General features: G+C 27.5%; 1 protein-coding gene across 2 annotated transcripts in view; it reads left to right on the top strand.

The window, feature by feature from the left end:
- Window positions 1–27,492, top strand: part of Ten-m (teneurin transmembrane protein Ten-m) — a 394,884-nt gene that overhangs the window by 288,617 nt on the left and 78,775 nt on the right. For both annotated transcript variants that reach the window (XM_075305335.1, XM_075305334.1), the window contains exon 2: window positions 1,424–1,609. In XM_075305335.1, coding sequence (XP_075161450.1) covers window positions 1,424–1,609 — 186 coding nt within the window. The remainder of the gene's footprint in view (window positions 1–1,423; window positions 1,610–27,492) is intronic.

Genomic DNA, 27,492 nt, shown 5'->3' with positions numbered 1-27,492 from the left:
CCTCCAATGCTATGAAATTCTCTTAATTTTAACATAAAATTACCATTTTTTGTCATTGTCTACAACGAAATCATTGAATTTATGATAGCGTCTAATTTTGAAATAAAAAAAATATGGACTAGGTTGGCGATTAGCCAACATAGTCCATATATTTTTTAATATTATTTATTACCATTCTGGCATAATAGTAATTTCCGGTGCTTTTTTCCATGCAAAAAATAATGAGTTTTTCCCAAGTCGTTGAGGCTTGGGAAAGAGGGTAATAACAGGAAATAATTGAAATTCAATAGAGGATAAGATAAAACTTTTTAGGGCAAGGCAAAACTATACAAAAAGAAATTAGAACAAAAAGTCAGTCTATAAATCAGTCAAGAGTTCCGGTTGAGCTCTATAAATCATTTGATATAGATTCCTTAGAGAGAGAGGTTACACCCTTCTAAGGTTTACACAAAAACGAAAATTATCGCGAAAAGAAACTGTATTTACCATACAGTGAACTTAATTTGAACTCTCAACAATGCAATATTTTCATATGGGATATCAAATTAAATAGTATTGCTTATTTTTGGAAACTTGTTTTTTTAATTACTAAATATGTTGCATACCTTTAGGAGACATAAAATTATTTATCTTTCATTTATATTAAAGGGCTTTATTTCATATCATTTCTATTATTATTTAATCAAACCGAGTTCCACAAATTTTAAATTTTTTTTTTTTGCTTTTATATTATTCGTTAAAGGGGAATATCATTTGTCAAAAATATCGTTCCTGGAGGAAAGTATTTTTTCTTTGGGTGTATGATTTTCACAATTCAGAATCCTAATAACTTTGTAAAATTTTGTTAAAAACTACGCTTATCCTTCTTCTTCATATCACAGCTACATTAGATCAACATTTTTATTTTTAAAATTAATAATAAGAATATCATAAGTTTAGGCTACTATGGGAGGCGATCTTTCTCGGGCATAACTTTGGCCTAAATAAAATTATATATAAATTTATAAATTAATTTAAATACAGCATTATAAGAGTTATATTTTTAATAGCTAAGCAATTCAAAACAAATTATTTGAAGAATGGCCAATCAACTGAATTAAGGCTAAATATATGTCTTTTTCAATAGCTTAAAGTGGCAGCCCTATTTATTTTTCAGGTTCACTTAGACTATTCAGTCCATTGTGATACTTTTTCGATAAGACAAGAACATTTGCTTGTCAGGATTCGTTATAACTATTTCGGGGCCTATCATGGATCATGATCGATATATGTTATTGAAACATATTTTTTTTTTAAATCAAAAATGCCACATTTTATTCATTTATAATATTATTTATTTATAACATAAAATTTATTCCTAATATTTTTTTTTATAAATCTTATCAATTTCTAATACAACCATTTTTTTGTGTTTCTTTTGCAGGCTTCCTTCTCGAAGGAGTTACGCCTTCGGCACCACCAGATGTACCACCTAGAAACCCCACAATGAGTCGCATGAACAATGGCCGCTTAGTAGCAGCAAATCCAAATGATTTGGGTGTCGACTTTGAGCCCTCATGTCTGGTGCGTACACCCTCGGGCAACGTATACATTCCCAGCGGTAATTTAAGTAAGTACACATATATTTTTAAATTTAAATATAAATTTTTGTGGTTAAAATCAAAAAACTAGGATAACTATTAAGGAAATGGTGCTAATATGGGAAAATATAATTTTATAATATGGGAAAATTTAATTTCTATATAAATCTTCATAATACAAATATCATTTCAATGAAAAATTTAAGCCCATAAAATCCCTAGAAGCTATAAAATCCGTTGTCTGTTAATTCAAAATAATTCTAGCTTGTTTCAAAGAGCTTTTAGCTTTGATTTAAAAATATTTTAAAGCAATATCACATTTGGTAGCATTCCCATGTAAATTATTTTTCTATAGCATTACAAAATGTTGAAACAGAAATTGGAAACGTTTAATATTTAATTTTAGAAAAGTTTCTACAAATGCAGTTTGTTTTAATCGAATGTGTGAAAATTTTTAAGTTCTCACTGACAAAATCACTTTAAACCAAATCAGTTTGAAAAATGCCAGCAGCGTAGTGTGGAACAAATCTCAGTAGAATTTCCATATAAATTTATTTTTTATCTGTTTTTTTTTTGTTTTTTTGTTCTCCAGTTTCCAAACAATTTATCAGATTTTGTTTTGTTTGATTTCAACTGCCACATACATTTCTATTTCAAATTTACAGACCCGAAAATATGTTTTGTTTTATATAGTATATAAAACTATAGTAGAGTTTTAGGCTACAACAACACATTTCATATACATTCACTAGCATACCTTAATATATATGGATATAAAGGTATTTCCGAAAGTGTTAGATTTCGAATATTTTCATGGTAAACGCATATATAAATATTTCACAAAAGCTTTATTTGCATGAGAGCCAAATAATTGCAATTGATGTTATTTTTTTTTTTTTTGCAAAACTAAATAAACTATATATAAAAACCAAAGACCCTATAGCAATGATAAAATCATCGAGACTAGCTATTAGTTTAGACGATTAAATCTTTTGTCATTAGAAGAGTTTCCTCTTAAAATGAAATTAAATCTTTCACACAAAAAAGAGAAAAAATGCAAATTATTTGTAGTATACCTTAGGGGTAATATAAATTGTGAAATATGTATATATACATATATTTATAAGAGTGAAAAATTCTACCACATAAACAAGTATATTTTATTATTCTAAATACATAAAAAATATACACACAAAAAAAATAATTTTTTTGTTTCAATCACGAAATTAATTGATCCAATTAAAAATTTTGGTGAATTAATTAAATTTTTAAATGAATATTTTTTAACTCAATTAAGACTTTAATTGGAAAAATTATCGTGAAATTGTAAATGTAAAATTTCATTTGTTAACGTAAGGTCTATAAATACAAGTAATATGTAGCATATCTTATGGATAAAAAATCTGCATATATATCTACGAAAAAAATTTATATATTTTTTATGTGGAAGAATTTACCTAAATATGTATGTTTTTTATTCAAAATAGAGAGAAGAAATATGATTCAAAATCTTTAGCATAAACAGTTGTTGTAGCATAACTTTAGGCTTAATGTAGTAAATTACTTAATTGAGGTAATAACAGGAATTCTTTGTGAGTCACTATAACTAGTAATACTTCGTTGATACTTGTAAACAGTAAATTATTAAAAAACAAACTGTTAATCAAAAGAATAAATTACAAAATTTCCCTTTTCTACCTTAAGGCTAGTTACAAAATACTCCAACTTTCGTGCACGTTCCATAACGAAAAATTCAAATGTTTTATTTGTCCTATAGCCCACATATATGTAGGTCTTATTACTTTTATATTTCCAATTATTACAGCAATTTACAAATTTGCACATCATTCCTGCCCATGGACATGCCTTTTTCTATAAATTACCATAACCAAAAACATGAGTAGTATTGAGTATTTGGCAATATTCCATTGTTGCATTATACCTTCTACCTAATAAAATGAAAATTTATGCACATATATCGGTGAAAAAAAAGAAAAACTGAAATTTTATACAAACCAAATGAAATTCAGTAAAAAAAACTCTTAGTTATGGATTTTACTAGTTTTGTTGTTTTTGCCTCCATTGATGTAAAACCTATTTGGCATTTTTATATGGAGAGAATATGCAGATGGCCTATATATTTTTTTTGTATTATTATTAAATTGCCATTTAAATTGCCTCTCTTTGTTTTTGCTCATACACAGCAAATATTATTTTATAAAAATTATATTAACAAATGGGTGAAGGGGAATATATATCAGGAAAATGAATTTACAAAATGAACAAATTGCAGAAAATTATGCCAAAAAATAAAGTTTATATACCTTAAAAAGCCATAAACAAATATATTGATGTTAAATAATGAAAACAAGAGAAAAAATTAAAAAGTCATTCCATAGCCTTTAATAGAATGATTTTTTGACTTTTAAACAAATGTAAGTTTTATGAATAGACTGTAATTCAGTAAAGTTGGCAGTGGAAATTCCATACGGATATTTCCCATTCCAAAACAAATTCAAAAATTTTAATATACGCTTTATAGATACCCTATGAGTATTACTGTAAGCCAACTCCGATATTTACGATAAAGCATCACATACCTTAAGGATGACCAATATGATAACCGGAGGACTGAAAAAAATCACAAATAACGTTGCATACCTTAAGGATGCTCAAAATGATAAACCTGGAGAAGGCAAACACAAAATAAATTTAATGTGGCAACAAATAAATGTTTAGAAATTTAATTTTCAAATATATTATATTTGTGTAGCAATAATTTATACCAAAAAAAATATATATTAATTATAAATAAAATCATTGGGCTAAAGAAGCCTCAAAAATTTTCCTAAAAAAAAAATTAATAGTTTTGATAAGCTTTAAATCTTTACTGTTCAATTGACTTATTTCCTTTTATTAAAGACATTCAATATATTAAAATTATTTAAGGTAATGCCATGCCATCATTCTTCCCTCAAAATATCTAAGACCTTATATCCCCAATGCCTTATATCTTTATACGAAATTCCGGACATTTCATTAAATCCTATTTTATTTTCATGAAATATTTCATTAGTTTATTATCACTTTTCGAGTTATCTCTCTCTCTCGTTTTTTGCATTTCACAGTTCTACCTTCATTTTGCAACTTCATTAAGCTTTTGTTTCATCACATCGTCCTCAAAGCTATATACGTAAGCGTTGGCGGCTCTTAAATGAACCCAGTGACATTTTTAGCTTAAGGCGATAACAAACCTTTTTTTGCTTTGGTTTCTTTTCGTTTCCTTTTTTACATCATTATGGGCATCATTCTTGCGATGTGCTGTCATGTCTTTTATAATAAACTCCTTAGGATATTCTACAAAAATCTCTCACGGTAAATAAATGCGTAAAACTTCCAGCCCGTGTGGCAGATGCCACATCAAAATGAGATTTTCTTTCGTTTCACTTCTTGATGAGTTACAGGTTGAGCAACAAAAATCTTTGGCATTGTCCCTTTTTCGCTAAGACAATGTCAGTTGGTATGAAAGTTTTGGTTTTATTATTCCCCTTGGCTTCGATGTGAGAAAATATTTTCAAGGTAGCATCTAAAAGTATGCTAAGTATTTTGTATCCCTTTTTATGTGGCGTTTAAGAAAACTATTTTGTTGGGAATTTTTGAAGGTTCATTTAATATTTTCAAGAAAATCAAATTGTTTGTAATTAATTTACTATAAAATAGTAAAATTATTACTTCACTAAGGCTAAACCATATGAAAAGATGACAGTTTATCCCATATTGAAAAAATGTCCCCAGGCAATAGCATTTAAGCTTTTTTTAGGCGGAAGACCAAATTATGAAAATGTCTAAAATTTTGACAAAATTTTCTATAGAAATAAAATATTGAAAAAATTTTCTATAGAAATAAAACTTTGACAAAATTTTCTATAGAAATAAAATATTGACAAAAAATTTCTATAGAAATAAAATTTCGACAAAATTTTCTATAGAAATAAAATTTTGAGAAAAAAAATTCTATAGAAATAAAATTTTGTTAAAATTTTCTATGAAAATTTTCCATAAAAATAAAATTTTTAAAAATTTCTATAGAAATAAAATTTTGATAAAATTTTCTATAGAAATAAAATTTTGACAAAATTTTCTATAGAAATAAAATTTTCAAAAAATTTCTATAGAAATTCAATTTTTAACAAAATTGTCTATAGAAATAAAATTTTGCAAACATTTGCTATAGAAATAAAATTTTGTAAAAATTTTCTATAGAAATAAAATTTTTACAAAATTAAATGGCGTTTCCAAAATTTTCATGCACTTTCCAATAAGTATCACAAAAATTGTAATTTATCACAAAAAAAAAATATGCATATAAAAAGCGTCAGTAAATGTAGCATACTTTTGGAGGCAATGTATAGAATGGTTCTATAGAAATAAAATTTTCACAAAATTTTCTATAGAAATAAAATTTTGCAAAAATTTTCTATAGAAATAAAATTTTGCAAAAATTTTCTATAGAAATAAAATTTTGACAAAATTTTCTATAGAAATAAAATTTTGACAAAATTTTCTATAGAAATAAAATTTTGCAAAAATTTTCTATAGAAATAAAATTTTGTTAAAATTTTCTATAAAAATAAAATTTTGCAAAAATTTTCTATAGAAATAAAATTTTGACAAAATTTTAATACCGTTTCCAAAATTTTCATGCATTTTCCAATAAGTATCACAAAAATTGTAATTTATCACAACAAAAATATGCATAGAAAAAGCGTCAGTAAATGTAGCATACTTTTGGGAGCAATGTTATAGAATGGTTGTCGCAAACTAGTTAGTTAGCAGTCATTTTCCCTTCATTTCGTTACGGACAGTATTTTTATTTTTTAATTCTATCTGAAAAAAATTGCATACTTTTAGGAGGCCCATATATTTTTAAAAAGTAGATAACTTTGTAACGGAAACCCGTTAATATACCTAATAATCCAAACACAAAAACACAACTATTATATGATCAATGCAAACATAATCATAATTCCAATAGATATGAAGGCTTGGAATTCATTAAAGATTGGTCTATGATGGGACCATAGATACAAAACATATTTTTTGTCTTCAATCACGAAATTAATTTATCTAATTAATTTTTAATTGAAATTGCTTCAATCACAGATTGGTAGTATCAATAGAAAAATTAATTGAAAGTCAATTGAAAAATTAATTGATACTATTAATTTTTGTGATTCATTTTTGTTGCAATTAAAAAATTTGTTGCAACAATTAAATTTTTAATTGAATATTTTTTAAAACTTTAATTGGAAAAATTTTTTGAATTTTTTTTTGCTGTATATGTACACCGACAAAAAATTTTCCAAAGTCTTAATTGAGTTTTAAAAAATATTCAGTTAAAACTTTAATTGATTCAACAATTTTTTTAATTGAAAAAAAAAATCAATCACAAACATTAATAGTATCAATTATCTTTTCAATGGAATCAATTAATTTTTTAATGGATCAATTAATTTTTTATTTGATACTATCATTTCTGTGATGGATTGAATTAATTTCGTAATTGAATAAGAAAAAAATGTCAGTGAAAAATGTCGCAAAATTGTAAAGAAAAAAGGAATCACGGCATGGAAAATCTGACAAACTTCTCATTTCTGCTAATATAAATAAATTTTTATGAGACCACTTCTCGAATCATACCAAGAACTTAGAAATACCGTAGCTAGCATGGAAATTAAATAAACAAATCCCCACTGCTGGCAAACTCTAGATCTATTTAAAGTATTCTCCAATTCAGATATTTTGTATTGCACCAGCATTTATTTAAAAAAGGAGCATGCTTTAACATGAATACCTAACACTGCGGTGTTAGTCTTTTCAATTTCATAATTTTCTTGGGTTCTAGCACTAACAAGACCTCTGAAATCTAAGCTCCATAAACATACATACTCTTATCTCTCAATGCTCTATTCATTCCGCAGTTGCTCCTTCTCGTCCTTCTCAAACCTTAGTTCATTAACCAACAAAAAAACACCAGTATGTTTTTACCTTATTCACAGGCTTAGTCATTTGATGTTAGGCAAAGGTATAGAACAAAAAAATATTATATATGCGAGAATACAACAACAAAAAGTATGCAACAGCAACGGAAATCTGCATATATAATTAAAATTACACTGCATATGTTAAGGCGGTTTTTGCTTCGTTTTTTGCCTTTTGCAAACAGGCGACAGAGAAAGAAAAATGAAGACAGACAAGCAAACATTGCTTTATGGTATGTTCAACATCATGGGTATTTGGAGACGCCACATACTTATGCAAGACTTTTTATTCAGTTCGTTTTTTTTTCTTCTTCACATTTGAGTGTTTCCTTTATGCTTTCATTCTATTGCCTGGCCAGAGAGTAGAGTAATTTCTAGTACTCCTATTCATATGCTTTTTCTACCAACACTCATAATGAAAATGTTAATTAAAATAATGTATTACTGCAGTTAGACTCGCACAATGGCATAGAAGCGGCTGGTGGTAAACTCCATCAGTAAATTCCAGTAAAATAAAACATCCCAATCGCCCCTCAGGCCCATCATTTCATTGTAGGTCCCAGATGAAACCTGGGTTTTTTTATGTAGAATATGTGTGTCTTTGGCTAAAGCCACAGAGTTTTGGTGATGGTTTATGCCTGAAGACCTAACAAGACCACCTTCTTGCATCTCTCCCCCTTACATTGCCCCCAGTATTTAAAGTTGTATGTGTCATTCATGCTTTGACGCCATTTTTATATTTACCGTAAGTCTAGTTTTTTGTCAATGGTTTTACGGGAAGAACAAAAAAAGCAAGAAAAATACAAACAGTTTTTTTTTTTGTTGGTTTTCTTATTTTCGTTTTGCACCAACACAATGCAGTTTGTAAAGGCAACAATTTACCCACCCATCTCCCCATCTCCCCCACCCATCTTCATGTATATGCACACACTCACAGACATATGGCTGAGTGTATGCGTTTTTTGAATGTGGGCAAACAAGATTTTTCATTGAAATAACAACAGCAAATGAGGGAAATTGTTGCATACTCATACAAACTGATTCACAAAGCTGCAACATACCCACACACACACTCACACGTATACAGACTTATCCATCCATCCATATATGCGATGTGATTATGCACTGAAAAATAGAGAGATGAAAATGAGTATGATTATGTTGATGACTTCCGTTTCCATTTTCGTCCCCCCTTCATTTTCTTCACATTGCTGTTGTATGTAGAAACATTTGGGGTAGCATACTTTTAGGCGAGCTTTATATGATTTCTATACCAAGATATGTCTTTAGAGGCAGACAGCCAGTCAGTGAAACCAGCAGTATTCATGGCATAGCAATACAGGAAATGAAAAAAGAAACTAAATTAAAGATGCATTTCCTTTGGCAGAAACAGTAGCGCACTAGAAAAGCCTGTAAAAGGAGATCGTTGGTATATTATACACGATTATCGTGTACACAATGGACAAAGGGAGACTAAAACAGAAAAGAATTTCATATACATGGGGACACATCATAACACTTAATCTCTGTTTGATATAACATTCGACAACAGAGAATCGGAAAAAAATCTAACTCGCCTTAAAAGTATTTTTTCTAATTGTTTTTTTAAGCCATAATACCCATAAATTGTCGCTATTTTAAATATCAGGGGATTTAAATTTATTTTCTCCCCAAAATGCTCAACATTTTCTGTAATACCTCATATGTATAATATTCTTCTTTGCTTTTATTGTGAACTTGAAGTAAAGAAAATTTCAATGGTGAATATGTATTATGCAATATTTTCATTAAACCCCTTTTTGCAAAAATGAATAGAACTACTAACTCTCCTTGCATTGCTGACTACCATGCTGGCATATAACATCATAATTAATATATAAGATTTTAATTACATTTCAAAATCATGAATGCAACAAACAAAAGAGACAATAAGAGTAAGACAGAGTAAGTTACTGACTCATATGCAAAAAAAATATAATTATGAAAATTCTCAAAAGAATGGAAAAAATCGTAATTCATCAAGTAACACAGGGATAATTAATAAAATTTTCAAGGAAATATATTTAAGAATAAAATAACAAAAAAAATAATTAAACTAAAATAAATCCAATTCAATCCCAGCAAAAAACAAGTATATACGGCCGCAAGTTCGGCCAGGCCGAATCTTATGTACCCACCACCATGGATTGCGTAGAAACTTCTACGAAAGACTGTCATCCACAATCGAATTACTTGGGTTGTGGTATCTTAAAACTTCTTATTCCTGCATGGTTGTTGGATACCATATAATAACATCACGTACCAAATTTCAACCGAATGGGAAGTATTTTGCTCTTCCAAGGGGCTCTGGAGGTCAAATCTGGGGATCGGTTTATATGGGGCCTATATATAATTATGGACCGATATCGACCAATTTTTGCATGGGAGTTTGAGGCCATATATTAACACCACGTACCAAATTTCAACTGAATCAGATGAATTTTGGTCTTCCAAGAGGTTCCGGAGGTCAAATCTGGTGATCGGTTTATATGGGGGCTATATATAATTATGAGCCGATGTGGACCAATATTTGCATGGTTGTTAGAGACCATATACTAACATCACGTACCAAATTTCAGCCATATCGGATGAAATTTGCTTCTCTTAGAGGCCTCGCAAGCCAAATCGGGGGATCGGTTTATATGGGGGCTATATATAATTATGGACCGATGTGGACCAATTTTTGCATGGTTGTTCGAGACCATATACTAACACCATGTACCAAATTTCAGCCGGATCGGATGAAATTTGCTTCTCTTAGAGGCCTCGCAAGCCAAATCGGGGGATCGGTTTATATGGGGGCTATATATAATTAAGGACCGATGTGGACCAATTTTTGCATGGTTGTTAGAGACCATATACTAACACCATGTACCAAATTTCAGCCGGATCGGATGAAATTTGCTTCTCTTAGGGGCCTCGCAAGCCAAATCGGGGGATCGGTTTATATGGGGGCTATATATAATTATGGACCGATGTGGACCAATTTTTGCATGGTTGTTAGAGACCATATACTAACACCATGTACCAAATTTCAGCCGGATCGGATGAAATTTGCTTCTCTTAGAGGCCTCGCAAGCCAAATTTTGGGGTCCGTTTATATGGGGGCTATACGTAAAAGTGGACCGATATGGCCCATTTGCAATACCATCCGACCTACATCAATAACAACTACTTGTGCCAAGTTTCAAGTCGATAGCTTGTTTCGTTCGGAAGTTAGCGTGATTTCAACAGACGGACGGACGGACGGACGGACGGACGGACATGCTCAGATCGACTCAGAATTTCACCACGACCCAGAATATATATACTTTATGGGGTCTTAGAGCAATATTTCGATGTGTTACAAACGGAATGACAAAGTTAATATACCCCCCATCCTATGGTGGTGGGTATAAAAAGCATCGCCAAAAAAGTAGTGAAAATATTATTTTTGAATCCGAAAGTGGTGCAAAATTCGCGCAGAAGCAATGAATTTAACATGAGCTCGTCATAGGACGAATGTCCATCATTTTAACACACAGAAAAAAATTTCACGAAAATTTTCCAATTAAATTCTTAATTGATTGATTGAAATTGATTGAAATTTAATTGATTCAACAAATGTTTTAATTGAAACAAAAAAAAATCAATCACAAAAATTAATAGTATCATTTAATTGATTCAACAAATTTTTTAATTGAAAACAAAATCAATCATAAAAATTAATAGTATTAATTAATTGATTCAACAATGTTTTTAATTGAAAAAAAAATCAATCACAAAAATTAATAGTATCAATTAATTTTCTAATAGAATTTCAATTAATTTATTCAATTGGATCTATTACTTCTTTAATAGACTTTCAAGTATTTTTTTTTAATTTATACTATCATTTATGTGATTGAAGACATTCCAATTAAAAATTAATTTCGTGATTGAAGACAAAACATATTTTTTATGAGCAGGCATTGCATTGAATTTGCATTTGTATTATCCGAATTCAGTGTTTTGGATGTGAATTAAAAAATTTTATAATATTTTGCTAAATAATAATTTTTAAAAATTTTTTGTGATTTTAATGCATTCCAACGATTGTATGAAACGTTGACTTCACATATTTGCAAAGGTGTGATCCGAATTCAGTGTTTTGGAAGTGAATTGTTATACTTTGTGATATTTTGTTAAATAAATAATTTGTAATTTTTTTTTATAATTTTAATCCATTCCAACGATTGTCTGAATCGTTGACTTAAAATATTTGCAAAAATTTGCAATTTTTCCGGAATGGATTTATCTTTATTTTATTTTCGACCAAATTTAAACAATCGGTACCATTTTATGCATTGTTTCTCTATTATTTAACCTATTTGCAACAAACAAAAAGTTACAAAAACATGAAAAAGCGAGTTATTAAAATTCTAATTAAAAGAACTTTCTGTAAAGAAAATAATATCACCAAAATTTTTTCAATTAAAATTTTAATTGTATTTAAAAACAAAAATATTCAATTAAAAATTTAAGTGAATCAACGAATTTTTTAAATGGACCAATATCAATCAAAACAATTAATTGTATCAATTAATTTGTTAATTGGAACACTTGATTTTTTATTTGACTTTGGTGATTGCTACTATCATTTCTGTGATTGAAGGTATTTCAATTAACACTTAATTGGATCAATTAATTTTGTTATTGAAAACAAAAAATATTATTATTGTGTGTGAAGTTCAAATAACGAACATCTTTGGGAGAACATTTCTCGAAGTACTTTTAAAGTTGTGCCTTTAGAACAACTTGCCATTTTTTTTTTTGCTGGAATGTTATAAAATGAATTAAAACGAAATGGAATGAAAAAAATCAAAACAAATCAATTTCAATTGTAGGAAATTAAATCAAATCAAATGAAAGGAGATGGGGAACTATTTATATATATATTTTTTTTTAGTTCATTATTTTAATTCAAAATCCACACATAAATTTTTTTCTTATTCTATCACAAAATTAATTGATCCAATTGAGTTTTTAAATGAAATGTCTTCAATCACAGAAATAGAATAGTATCAATTAAAAACTTAATTGAAAGTCAATTAAAAAATTAAATGATCCAATTAAAAAAATTAATTGATACTATTAACTTTTGTGATTGATTTTTGTTTCATTTAAAAAAATTTTAATTGAATATTTTTTAAAACTCTATTAAGTTTTTAATTTGGAAAAATTTTCGTGCATTTTTTTCTGTGAAATCATACTGACCAAAGAAATATGATTTGTCTTCAATACCGAGATTAATTGATCCAATTAAAAAATTAATTGACCCGATTAAATACCTAATTGATCCAATTAAAAAATTAATTGATTCATTATTGTTGTAATTGTTGTGATTGATTTTTGTTTCAATTAAAAAAAATTGTTGAATCAATTAAATTTTTAATTGAACATTTTCTTAAAGCTCAATTAAAATTTTAATTGGAAAAAATTTCCTAATATTTTTTTCTGTAGACTTTTACACAATTTTCAAAAAAAAAAGATTAAAATTTGAATAAGAATTTTCCATTTATTATTTTTTTTATAAATTCTTTTTTAATTGAAATATCTGCAATCACAGAAATGATAGTGTCAATCACCAAAGTCAATTAAAATTTTCGTTTTAGTTGAAATTTTCGTAATATTTTTTACTGTGGACTTTTATAAAAATTTTCAAAAAAGATTAAAATTTGAACACCATCCTTTTTGTTTTGTCTATTTAGTTTCCCTATGATAGTTCCATAACTTTATATTATGTCATTATTTCAACACATACCCTAAATGTAGGCAATAGTTTTTCTCCTTTAATATTAGCATAGCCTTGGAAGTTATGAACAAAATATTACAAAGTCAAAAGGCCCCAAGGTAAATAACTTTGTTGCATATACACTCACATATACTAATATATAATAAATCCTGGCCTTAAAGTATGCTTTAATTTTTTTTGCAAACCCATATATATGCAATATATATTTCCTAAACTAAAACTTTTAAGAGGTCCTATGTTAAATTACAAAAAAAAAAAAAACAGAACACATAACCTTATTCCCCAGCTTCTTCAATTTCTTTATGGATATTAATAACTTGCTACAAGACCTCACATACATACATATAATGCCAATTCTCTCATCTTTATAACCCTGACAGCAAATTCTTTTCAATTAGTTAAATGGTTTTGGGAATTCCTTTCATATGTTTGTTTTTATCTCTCAAGAAAGCTAACTTTATGCACTTTTATGCATCAGAAATATTAAGTCGGATGCAAACAAAAACATAATCATCATCAACATAAGACATATTTCTTCAAGAGCAAGGTAAGCAAGAAAAGCTAGCGTCATCAACATATGTATCATTAACGGAATGTATATGTAAGAGTATTTTTTGTAATTTTGATGAAGAAAATTGGTATAGGGTAAAAGCATTTGATAATTATTAAAGTAGTTTTTGTAAAAAAAAAATAGAAAAGAAAATTAATTTCGAAATTTTTATATCAATTAAATTGAAAGTTTGAAAATTTTGTTTTTACATTAATAGAGTTACCTAGCAAAGCATAATTTCCGGAATATTTTAATGCAAGCATTTCTAATAGCAATTATATCTGAAAGTTCGGTTACTTAACTCCTTAAATTCTTAAATTTTTTCTCCCAGCATTTATAATAGAATTAATTTTCCATTCACTCGTCTTCATCTCATCGGTTTTATGTCTCTTCGGAATTAAAAATACCCTTAACAAATCATCCATCAAATGTCCTCCCTCAGATTAAAAATAATGAACCCTTGAAAGTATGCTTTATATTATGATAACTTTAACCCCTTAAAATATGCTTTAACATTTCCAACCTCAAAATTTATATATGCTTCAGTTTTATTTTACTCCTCTAAAAATTTAACGACTTCCCGAATGCCCCAAAGTATGCTCCAATTGTTGTTTGTGCTTACTCTTATACTATTTGCTTCCTTTAACATATGGTGAACTTGCTTCATTTCGTTTTGTGTTTTGTTTTCGGCACAAAATACCCACAACAACGACCTTACATATATCAACAAATATCCCACAAATTATACAGCTATGTACAGTTTTTCCTTTCTTACTTCCTTTTATTTCTCTATTTTTTTTTTTTTTGCCCCCAATCAACTGACCTTTTCTTCGTCTTCTTCTTCTTCTTCTTCGTCTCGTTTGTATTGTTTGGTCTTGTGTTTTTGTGTCCTTTAGCACTTTGTGTATGTGGCGAAAAAATCATGGGAATGCATCCAAAAGGATTTCCTAAGAAAAATGAGGAAAATATACCCTCTCACCCTTGAGAATAAAAACCGACGAAACCGAGAAAGATACCACAACAGGAAAATCATAAAGTTTAAAAAAATGTATAGTCCAACGACTTTGTTGGAAAAGTAAAAAAGCGAATACAAACGGACAGGAAAAAGCCCTGCCAATGGGAAGAAAATAAATGGAAACCTAATGAAGAATATCCAACATATGTGTCACACTTTATAAATTATGCGCATAACATAGTACACTCCATATACAGAGAACAATAAGCATATAGCAACAACAAAAAAAGAACTTTCAATTCCATGAAACAAACAATTTTTTCAAAAAAAAAAAAAATAATAAAACATACTCGTCCTGATGATGATAATGATGATGGAAATCTCAAAGAAAACTCAAATGCATTCTAAGATACACAAAATGAAATGAGGCAAACTGACTGAAATAAGGCCATCATTTGCCTAGTCTCTGTACTCTCGTAACAAACAAACAATTTCCTTCCAAAGAAAGTGAAAGCTATATTTTCCCATGAAAGCCTATAGCATCAAAAACGAAATTCTATTCCCATATCTTATTGAAAGAAAAGTCGTTGGAAATGTTTCATAAATTTTTAATGAGTTTTGTATGGTGATGAAATTGTTCTCGAGACCCAAATAAAATTTCAATATGGTCCATAATTGAAATTGTATTAAATTCTTCTTAAAACTGAAAATTGAACAATTACTTTGTGTTTTGAAAAAGCGAAAAAAAAAAATAAAAATATGTCACTGCAAAACTTTGGAGTAATTTCATCCTAAAAGTATGCAACAGTTTTGTTGCATCCAAGTCAATTTTCCATTGGCGATAAAATTATTCTCCAGGCCAAAATGAAATTTCAATATGGCCCATAATTGAAATTGTATTAAATTCTTCTTTAAAACTGAAAATTGTATTAAATTCCTTTTTAAAACGAATATAGAAAAATTACTTTATGTTTTGAAAAGGCGTAAAACAATTGAGAATATGTCACTCCATACCATTAGAGTAATTTCATTCTAAAAGTATACAATAATTTTGTTGCATCCAAGTCAGTTTTCCATTTATGCCAATATTCCCTGAAATAGAAAATCCTTGAAATAAAAACATTCGATGTTAAATTTTGAACTCTATCGCAATTTTAGTATTCCTTTGAGGAAAACATAAAATGTTCACCTATCTTCTGTGACATACTCCTACTAATATTATTTTCATGATATATTTTATATTTGCTTTTAATACAAAATCTCTCTGCCTTTATCTGCTTCCGTCCTAAGTTGCCCTTCAACATTTCATGTATACCCAACACGAATAAATTGTTTTAGCTTGTTTTACACAGGCCCCTTAAGATATGCAACCATTCATATCATCTAAATATATAACAAAATGTATGTTAATATACCGAGTGAAGGGTTTAGTATGGGCCTTTGTTTTGCTGAGTTTTTGATTTGTTTTTGTAGATAAAAGTTTGCCATAATATTTGTGAACAACAATGAAACGCATTGTCATTTTTATGAAAACCAAAACAATTGCTAACAAGAGACCAACAGTAGACTAAATAAAAACAAAAAACATTGCATGGATAAAATATATATATTTTTTTAGCATATTATTATGGCATACTTTTGGGATGCGCTCGTTGCTATTGATAATTATGATAGCATATACATTGCTATGGCAATGAAGATGATTTTAATGAGGTCAACTGATTGTAAGAAATATTTTCATCTTCAAACAGTGAGCGTAAAAAAGACTTTAGAATATTTTAAGGGTATATATTTTATGTGGCATAATTTTAGGATGTACAAAACCCAAGCATAAGTATCTATAGCAACGAAGATGCTTTAATTAAATTTAATTATTTGTTGTTTACTATTTGAGCACACACAAGATATTTTTTTTCAGATTCAATCACGAAATTAATTGATCCAATTAATTTTTTGATTGAATTGTCTTCAATCACCAAAATGATAGTATAAATCACAGTTTTAATTGGGAATAAAAAAACAATTAATTAAAAATTTTATTGATTTCATTAGAAAAATTCAATTAATTTTTTAATTGATTCAATTAAAAAATTTCGATAAAAAATCAAATATTGATAAAATTTTATATAGAAATAAGATTTTGCCAAAATTTTCTATAGTAATAAAATTTTGCAAAAATTTTCTATAGAAATAAAACTTTCACAAAATTGTCTATAGAAATAAAATTTTTACAAAATTTTCTATAGAAACAAAAACTTTGCAAAACTTGTCTATAGAAATAAAATTTTGCAAAAATTTTCTATAGAAATAAAATTTTGCAAAAATTTTCTATAGAAATAAAATTTTGCAAAAATTTTCTATAGAAATAAAATGTTGCCAAAATTTTCTACAGAAATAAAATTTCGCAAAAATTTTCTATTGAAATGAAATTTTGCAAAAATTTTCTATAGAAATAAAATGTTGAAAAAATTTTCTATAGAAATATAACTTTGATAAAATATTCTATAAAAATAAAATTTTCACAAAATTGTCTATAGAAATAAAACTTTGACAAGATTTTCTATAGAAATAAAATTTTAACAAGATTTTCTATAGAAATAAAATTTCGCAAAAATTTTCTATAGAAATAAAATTTTGCAAAAATTTTCTATAGAAATCAAATTTTGCAAAAATTGTCTATAGAAATAAAATTTTGCAAAAATTTTCTATAGAAATAAAATGTTGACAAAATTTTCTATAGAAATAAAATTTTAACAAGATTTTCTATAGAAATAAAATTTTGCAAACATTTTCTATAGAAATAAAATCTTGACAAAATTTTCTATAGAAATAAAATTTTCTATAGAAATAAATTTGGCAAAATTCTATAGAAATAAAATTTCGCAAAAATTTTTTATAGAAATAAAATTTTGCAAAAATTTTCTATAGAAATAAAATGTTGACAAAATTTTCTATAGAATTATAACTTTGATAAAATATTCTATAGAAATAAAATTTTCATAAAATTTTCTATAGAAATAAAACTTCGACAAGATTTTCTATAGAAATAAAATTTTGACAAAATTTTCTATAGAAATAAAATTTTCATAAAATTTTCTATAGAAATAAAATTGTCTATAGAAATAAAACTTTGACAAGATTTTCTATAGAAATAAAATTTTGACAAAATTTTTCTATAAAAATAAAATGTTGCAAAAATTTTCTTTAGAAATAAAATGTTGAAAAAATTTTCTATAGAAAAAAAATCTTGACAAAATTTTCTATAGAAATATAATTTTGAAAAAGTGTTCTATAGAAATAAAATTTCGCAAAAATTTTCTATAGAAATAAAATTTTGCAAAAATTTTCTATAGAAATAAAATGTTGACAAAATTTTCTATAGAAATATAACTTTGATAAAATATTCTATAGAAATAAAATTTTCACAAAATTGTCTATAGAAATAAAACTTTGACAAGATTTTCTATAGAAATAAAATTCTGACAAAATTTTCTATAGAAATAAAATTTTCATACAATTTTCTATAGAAATAAAATTTTGATAAAATTTTCTATAGAAATAAAATTTTGAAAAAATTTTCTATAGAAATAAAATTTTGCAAAAATTTTCTTTAGAAATAAAATTTTGCAAAAATTTTCTATAGAAATAAAATGTTGAAAAAATTTTCTATAGAAATAAAATTTTAACGAGATTTTCTATAGAAATAAAATGTTGAAAAAATTTTCTATAGAAATAAAAGATTTTCTATAGATTTTCTATAGAAACAAAATTTTGCAAAAATGTTCTATAGAAATAAAATTTTGATAAAATTTTCTATAGAAATAACATTTTGACAAAATTTTTTATAGAAATAAAATTTTAAAATTTATTTCTATAGAAATTTGATATAATTTTCTATGGAAATAAAATTTTGATAAAATTTTCTATAGAAATAAAATTTTGGCAAAAATTTTCTATAGAAATAAAATTTTGGCAAAAATTTTCTATAGAAATAAAATTTTGAAAAAAATTTTCTATAGAAATAAAATTTTAACAAAATTTTCAATAGAAAATTGTTTTTTAATAAATTTTTAAAAACGCTACTATTTTCATATTACGTTCCTAACTGAAATACATTTCTAATAAAAAAATTCCATCGCTGTTTTTAACTGACTTAGTCTTGCGAGTTTATAAAAAAGTTAATTGTATTAATTCATTTTTTAATTAAACATTTTCAATCATTAACTTACTTAACTTAATGTTTCTATATTGATTTACTAATTGATAAAATTTTCAATCATCTTTTTAATTGGAAATATTTTGGTGATATCTTTTTTCTGTGTTTGATTAAACATTAAATTGTATCAATTAATATTTTTGTTGAAAAAGTTTTCAATTTCAATTAACTTTTTAATTAAAAATATTTTGGATATATTTTGTTTCTGTGAGTATATACAAATTTCAAACAAAGCCTTCATTAGTTGACAAAAATAATGCATTTTTTTTGTATTTATTATTAATAATTATATTTATTTAATTATTTTATTTCAAAATTAAAGTAAAACAAAAATTTGTTAAGTCGATTAAAGTTTAAATGAAAATTATTTTAATTATTTTTTATACCCTCCACCATAGAATGGTGACGGGGGTATAATAAGTTTGTCATTCCGTTTGTAACGCATCGAAATATCGATTTCCGACTATATAAAGTATATATATTCTTGATCAGGGAGAAATTCTAAGACGATATAACGATGTCCGTCTGTCCGTCTGTCTGTCTGTCTGTCTGTCTGTCTGTTGTAATCACGCTACAGTCTTCAATAATGAAGCAATCGTGCTGAAATTTTGCACAAACTCGTCTTTAGTCAGCAGGCAGGTCAAGTTCGAAGATGGGCTGTATCGGTCCAGGTTTTGATATAGTCCCCATATAAACCGACCTCCCGATTTGGGGTCTTGGGCTTATAGAAACCGTAGTTTTTATCCAATTTGCCTGAAATTTGAAATCTGGAGGTATTTTGTGACCGTAAAGAGGTGTGCCAAAAATGGTGAGTATCGGTCCACGTTTTGGCATAGCCCCCATATAGACCGATCTCCCGATTTTACTTCTTGGGCTTATAGAAACCGCAGTTTTTATTCAATTTACCTGAAATTGGAAATCTAGAGGTATTGTAGGACCACAAATACGTGTGCCAAAAATTGTGAGTATCGGTCCATGTTTTGGTATGTTCCCCATGTAAAACGACCTCCCGATTGGGGTCTTGGGCTTATAGAAACCTTATTTTTTATCCAATTTGTCTGAAATTGGAAATCTAGAGGTATTTTAGGACCATAAAGAAGTGTGCCGAAAATGGTGAGGATCGGTCCATATTTTGGTATAGCCCCCATATAGACCGATTTCCCGATTTTACTTCTTGGGCTTCTAGAATCCGAAGTTTTTATCCTATTTGCCTGAAATTGGAAATCTAGAGGTATTTTCGGGTCATAAAGAGGTGTGCCGAAAACGGTGAGTATCGGTCCATATTTTAGAATAGCCCCCATAAGAACGATCTCCCGATTTAACTCCTTGGGTTTCTAGAAACCGTAGTTTTTATCTGATTTGCCTGAAATTGTAAATATTCTGGTATTTTAGGCTCACAAAAACGTGTATCGGATTAGGTTTTTATAGGTCCATTTGGTAATGCCTCCATATAGACCGACTTCACTTCTTGAGGGTGTAGAAGGCGCACTGATGATGAAAATTGCTTGAAACTCAATGTAAAATTTCCAGATTTTACTTCTACAGATTTAAGATTTCAAATCAAGACGTTATTTTATAATTTTCTTGCACACTTACAAGAGATGTTAATGATTCCTCTAAAACTCAAACAAAAATGGTTCTCATAAATCCAGAATCCAGAAACCTCATGGATGAAATCTTTAAATTTATCTTCGGGAAGTGTCCTCAAGTCCTCAAGCCCTCCTGAAATTTCAAAGGAAACCCTAATATTTGGTTCATGGTGGTGGGTATTTAAGATTCGGCCCGGCCGAACTTACTGCTGTATATACTTGTTTTCTTCTTATTTTGTCTTTTGTTTTATTAAGCTTTAGTATCATTAAAATGCCTATTACATACACAAAACATAATTTTCTTCACATACCTATAAGGAATTTGCTTTGCCTTATGATAACTCAGATTACCTAATCAATGTGCCTCATTAGCCTTTATAAAATGTTCTCTAATGCTTTTGACATTATCATCAGAGTTTTATTAACTTAGCCACATTACACATTCATAGATACTCTTAAGCCCATACAAAGTTAAGTAAATCATCATCATCATCATCAAATGATTGACAAATAGTGATGCATTAAATCAAATAACTAAGTGAATTAGAGCTAGGGAAAAATGGGGAAATTCAATATGCAACTTGACAAAGAAATGCTTACAATACTGTTATGTCATCATATAGCATATTGGCTTGTAATTAGTGATAAAACTCTTTCAAAGGCTAACTATAATTAGCAGCTATAAAGGCATACGTGCACGCAACAAATTTACAATAAATTCATTATGAAGCATTTTCATTTGATGTTATAGAAGAAGTTTGGCTTACTTACATTACATTTGCCCCCATAACCAGATAGAATGATTGAAAACATATGAAAACTAGAGTTGATACTAATAAATCCCTAAAAACAAGACAATAAGAATATTTGCTTTCACATGTTTCCATTTTCTATTACTTACCTAAAAGTAGGCTATAATAACCATATAAAAATAAAAACATGAGAATAAGGATATTTCACAATTGCTGGCCTTAAATATTTCATATCAACAGGTATATTTAATACCAAAAAAAAAAAAAACTATCTTACAATTAATGTCAACTATATTTGATAATGTTGCAAACACTCTTGTTACTTTAATCATTGTAACCTCAAATTACATAAGACATATTCTACCAACATGTCAATCACACATTAAGTATTACACACCATCACGACATAGAATATCATTCATATTTTCTGGTATTAAATAAGCGTATTATCTTAGTGTAGATTATCTATTTTGAGCAGCTGTCAACTACAATGCTTTGCAATTACAATATTACAAACTGCCTAAAACTATGCTATATTGCATACACAAAAATAATTTCACACAAACATATAATGTTCTTGTACTTGTACAAGAATTTTACAATATTACATATCACTATAGAACTTGTTCACGTATATGTGTGAATGATTTTGTGTCTCTGTTTTAAAGTTCATGTATAGTTTTGTTCAAAAGTTTTGTAAAGTATTGTGTTCGTATAGAATAAAACATTAATTTGGGCGCCCCTTTATAATGTTTTCGGCAAATAGCTGAACATTGCCAAACAACTTAATACATAATATCTATATGTATAATGAGCATATGAGTACCTCAAAATTTACCAAAGCATAAGCGATATTATACAATGCAATTAAAATATTCTTGTTTCGAGAGAAAGGAATTTTTAAAAGGCAAATTATAAATAATGTGGAAAATTTTTATTTTCATCCTAGTGGTATGCTATAGTTTTTTCAAGGCAGACATAAGCAACATAACTGACAGTAAGTGACGCTCGCGAGAAAAACATCGAATACTAAATAACTTCAATGAACAACCTTCAACAAAATGGAAGTTAAATTATCGTTTGTTTAATGTCCATCTAATTTGTTTCTAAATTGATGTAAAAATATGTGTGACACTTCTCTTGCCAGTTATTTTCAAGCCGTTAATATAAATGAAAAAAAAAATATTATTACAAATCGAATAATAATTGATATAATATGGTAATATGGGCATATTTAGGCATATAAAAATTGGTCCCATTTTTTTAAAGAAAATCATCGGTTTTACAAGAAGATAATAAAATGTAGCACATATATGTTTTTTTAATATATGGGTCAACATAGTATCACTTATTCTTACCTTAATGATAGGTTGTTATTTGTAAATGTCTGTTTCCTCCTCTATCCTCTTATATAAGAACTGCCGTCAAAAATGTCCACTGCATTCTTTCAGTATGAAAAATGCATTGCATATTACCAGGCGAAAGTCTGTAATATTATAACAGAATTCATTGCATATGTAAATACGATTATTGCTTTCTGTAGAATCCTTATTTTTAATACTGATCAATCTTAAAACTTACAAAATAAATTATACAATAAAGGAATTATTTTGAAAGTACACAGAAAAAAATCACAAAAACTTTTCCAATTAAAATCTTAATTGAGTTTTAAAAAGTATTCAATTAAAAATTTAATTGATTCAACAAATTTTTTAATTGAAACAAAAATCAATCACACAAATTAATAGTATCAATTAATTCTTTAATTGGATCAATTAAGTTTTTAATTGACTGTCAATTAAATTTTTAATTGATACTATCATTTCTGTGATTGAAGACAATTCAATTAAAAAATTAATTGGATCAATTAATTTCGTGATTGAATCAGAAAAAAAAATTTTTTGTGTGTAATACATACGGAGAAAAAAGTGGCAGAAACGTTAAAAAAATATGACTTCACAGAAAAAAATTTCACGAAATTTTTTCCAATTAAAGTCTTCATTAAGTTTTAAAAATATATTCAATTAAAAGTTTAATTGATTCAACAATTTTTTTAATTTAAAACAAAATCAATCACAAAAATTAATAGTATCAATTAATTTTTTTTTATTGGATCAATTAATTTTTTAATTGACTTTCAATTATTTTTTTTAATTTTTACTATCATTTCTGTGATTGATTTTGTTTTCAATTAAAAAATTAATTTCGTGTTTGAATCAGAAAAAAAGTTTGTTTGTGTGTATTCAGGAAGAAAATGTAGCAAATTTAAGGCACTCAAAAAAAAAGTGAACTCTATATAGCACTAAAGCCAATTTAATTCTATTTAGTTCATGGAATTATTATGTTGTAAGAAAGTTTTGTTTTTAACTTTAATAATGTTTTGCGTATGTTAGTTAATTCATTGCGAATGTTAAGAAAGGGGGAAATTATACACAAGTGAAGCATAAAAATTTATTAAATTTGTGCGTCCCACAACATAGTTCAGAAATTCTTAAAATTAGAAAATTTTTATTAATAATGGACCCATCTTGATTTGTTCATTGTATGTGAAGAAGAATAGTTCAAAACTATAGTATTGGCACAAAAGTGTCAGCGCTCGAAAAAAAAGTGGGAATTTAACCACCAGCATTATTGGTAGTACAAGCAGAAAAAGTGAACTAACCATGAAAGAAAATGTAGGTTTATATTAGAAAATTTTAACTAAAATATTTTAATAATTGAAAATCTATTACAACATTAAATTTTTTTCTGTTGTTTAATAAAATTTCATAGTGTGGAAGAAAAAATTGAAATTAAAAATATTTTTAAATGTTTTTAGCGCTATATCAAGTTCTACTAGATAGACACAATTTAAGTAAAATTTACTCATTTGAGAAACTTATGAACTCAGTTTCAGCTAAACTTTCCCCATTTGAGGAAATTATGAACTATTTTCATATTAAGTAAAATTCTCATTGTTAGTACACGTCATTAAAGTATAAAAAATAATTATGAACAATTTTCATATTTAGTAAAATTATCATTGTTAGTACACGTCATTAAAGTAGAAAAAAATAATTAAAATAAGAAAACTGTTCTCACATTTGGTAAAATTGAACTAAAATCAACTAATTTGAACTGAAATATAGCAATGAACTAAAATAAAGTTAAATTGGCTATAAAACATTTCATTGCCTTTTTTCTGGAGGTATTCGGTAGGCTAACTATAGCACTGCCAAGGGAGCCACCGTGGTGCAATGGTTAGCATGCCCGCCTTGCATACACAAGGTCGTGGGTTCGATTCCTGCTTCGACCAAACACCAAAAAGTTTTTCAGCGGTGGATTATCCCACCTCAGCAATGCTGGTGACATTTCTGAGGGTTTCAAAGCTTTAATTTATTTTCCTCAATATTTACTAAAGACGATTAAAAGAAATTTAAACAATTGCATATTTTCAGGCAGTTATAGCTTTAAAGTATAATTTTAGTCGCTATATATTAAAACATAATTAATTTAATATTTTTTTATAATTGAAAACAAACAAAGTTTTCATTATTTTGTAATTTTTAAGTTTTCATATATTTTTTTCTATAATGTGTGTGGTGCTTAGATAAATAGTCTACATCAGCTTCGACTAATTTCACACCAATATACGCTATCCATATGTGAATTTCAATGAATTATCAGTTGTTTCTACACATTCTTATCCTTCTGTCTCTTGTTGTTGTTGTAGCCCTTTGGAGTTGGTATTTTCGAGTTTTTCGGGAAATAAGCATACTCCAAATGGGGGTTTGCAGTCCTTGGACAGGGTTGAAAACCCTGTGTCCGCCCCGGGCCGTAGACCCGACTGCAACGAGGGCGGGCCTTCTGTCTCTCTATTTCTGCTTCAACCCATAATGCAAACATGTCTAATATTAGCAAAAACCCAAATGTATTCCAAATTTTTGTAATGTAATTAATTTGGCAGCCAATAATATTAGTTTGTATAGCAATGTAATAAATTATTAAAATAATTAGCTATATTTTTATGCTACTACTACTACAGCTTAGAGAATACAGAATTATTATCAGTAGTAATAATAAATATATTTCCAACACATTGTTTATAGAATATAGAGAAATGTTTTTGCCTTTGCCCATACATATGGAGATAAATTTTTGTCCCTGCTAAAATACTATTTTAGTTAATTGTATGTATTTAAAACGCAACCAAAAATTTCGGAGGATTTCAGTTAAATACAATTAGAGGGGTTTAAATAAAACCAGCAAACTAGTATTAGTGGCATATGTACTACGCTCTTATATGCCAGTCACAACAAAAAACGAAATAAAATTCGCAAGCCCCCACAAATACCAAATCTCATAGCCTATTTAACATAATGGGGGGGGGGAGAAAAAATCATAAAATTTAATTGATAAATTATATATCTTAATGGCAACAGATTTCTCATATATGCCAATTCAATACCTTTTATACATAACAAAAACACTGATTCATTTTATTTACAATCCACACATAATTTAATATGATTTTAATTCTCACACCTAATTATCCCTAAAAGTATGTGATGTTAAATTTACTATATATAAATTTCTTTTGTTTAGCTTCACATGCAAACCCCCCTCTAATATGTTATTTAGCTTTTAGTGTGAATTCCCTTTCGTATTAGTGTGCCTTTCAAAGAGCCTTTGAATCCAACTAAATATTTTAAATGGCCTGGTGTTTTGCGTTTCTGTGGTGACATTTAAATTTTTAATTACATTCATTGTACAACCAAACATTAGATTAGGTTTCAGTACATCATTATCTCCCACTCTCTCTCCAGCTCTCTTTCGCACACTTCCTATGAATTATATAGCCACTAACATAGAATTGTATATTGACACAAATCGACATAAGAGCTTTTGTATTATTAATGAACTGTGTAATTGATAGTTTGGTGGAATTATTATGTATCTCCCTCTACCTCATTCTTACTAAAGAGAAAGAGAATTTTAAAATAGATATTTCACTTGTAGAGCATGACGGCATTTGGTTTCTGTAAAAAGAAATTATATATTGAATAATAAAAATCTTATTCACGCTAATTGAGTAAATACCATTAGGAGTGAGTGAAACATAATTTTTGGGGGAAATATTTATAAATATTTAATTAAAAATCAATCCGATAGTAGAGGTATGAGATCAAATCATATAATTAGAAGAAAATTTTTCAAAAAAAAAAAACGCCTAAAAATATGTAAATGAAAATCTTATTTATTATTGATCATAAAACGTATATACGAAATTTTTGCAAAAAGCAAATAATTTCAAAAGCAGAAAATAGTCAAGAACTTCCACTCATTTATATTCATTTAAAAACCCCATGTCTCTTTAATCCCCTAATCGTCTAAAGTATAACATATCTTTCATCCATCAAATGGGCACTATGCAACAAAAAATTTCTTCTTGAGGACAAAAGACATTCCAAAACGGACTTTAAACCTACTATTACCATACACACTGATAACTGTCAATACATTATTATGAATATGGGCAACAGTTTCAGTGTTGCCTGAAGTAGGGGAGATTCCCTACATGTAGTTTTTTTATATTTATTTATAGGGCCGTAGGGACTTTGTCACTCAACACAATTTTTAATAATTTTTACTTGGTGACTCTAGAGCAGGAAATTAGAATCCGGCAAGAATCGATCTTTAACACTGTGTTGTAACCACGGTTACCACTCGTGTCAAAAGTAATCTTCCAAAATTTTAATTTTACCACAAATCTACCAAACAAAATTTTATTTCTATAGAATTTGTTTGCAAAATTTTATTTCTATAGAAAATTTTTGCAAAATTTTATTTCTATAGAAAATTTTTCCAAAATTTTATTTCTATAAGAAATTTTGTCAAAATGTTATTTCTATAGAAAATTTTGTCAAAATGTTATTTCTATAGAAAATTTTGTCAAAATTTTATTTCTATAGAAAATTTTGTCAAAATTTTATATCTATAAAAATTCTGTTAAAATTT

This window comes from Haematobia irritans, chromosome 4, assembly GCF_050003625.1.
Source record: "Haematobia irritans isolate KBUSLIRL chromosome 4, ASM5000362v1, whole genome shotgun sequence".
NCBI classification, from domain to species: Eukaryota; Metazoa; Arthropoda; class Insecta; order Diptera; family Muscidae; genus Haematobia; species Haematobia irritans.
Note: the sequence above shows the minus strand (reverse complement) of the source record. Positions and strands in the feature narration are given on the sequence as shown.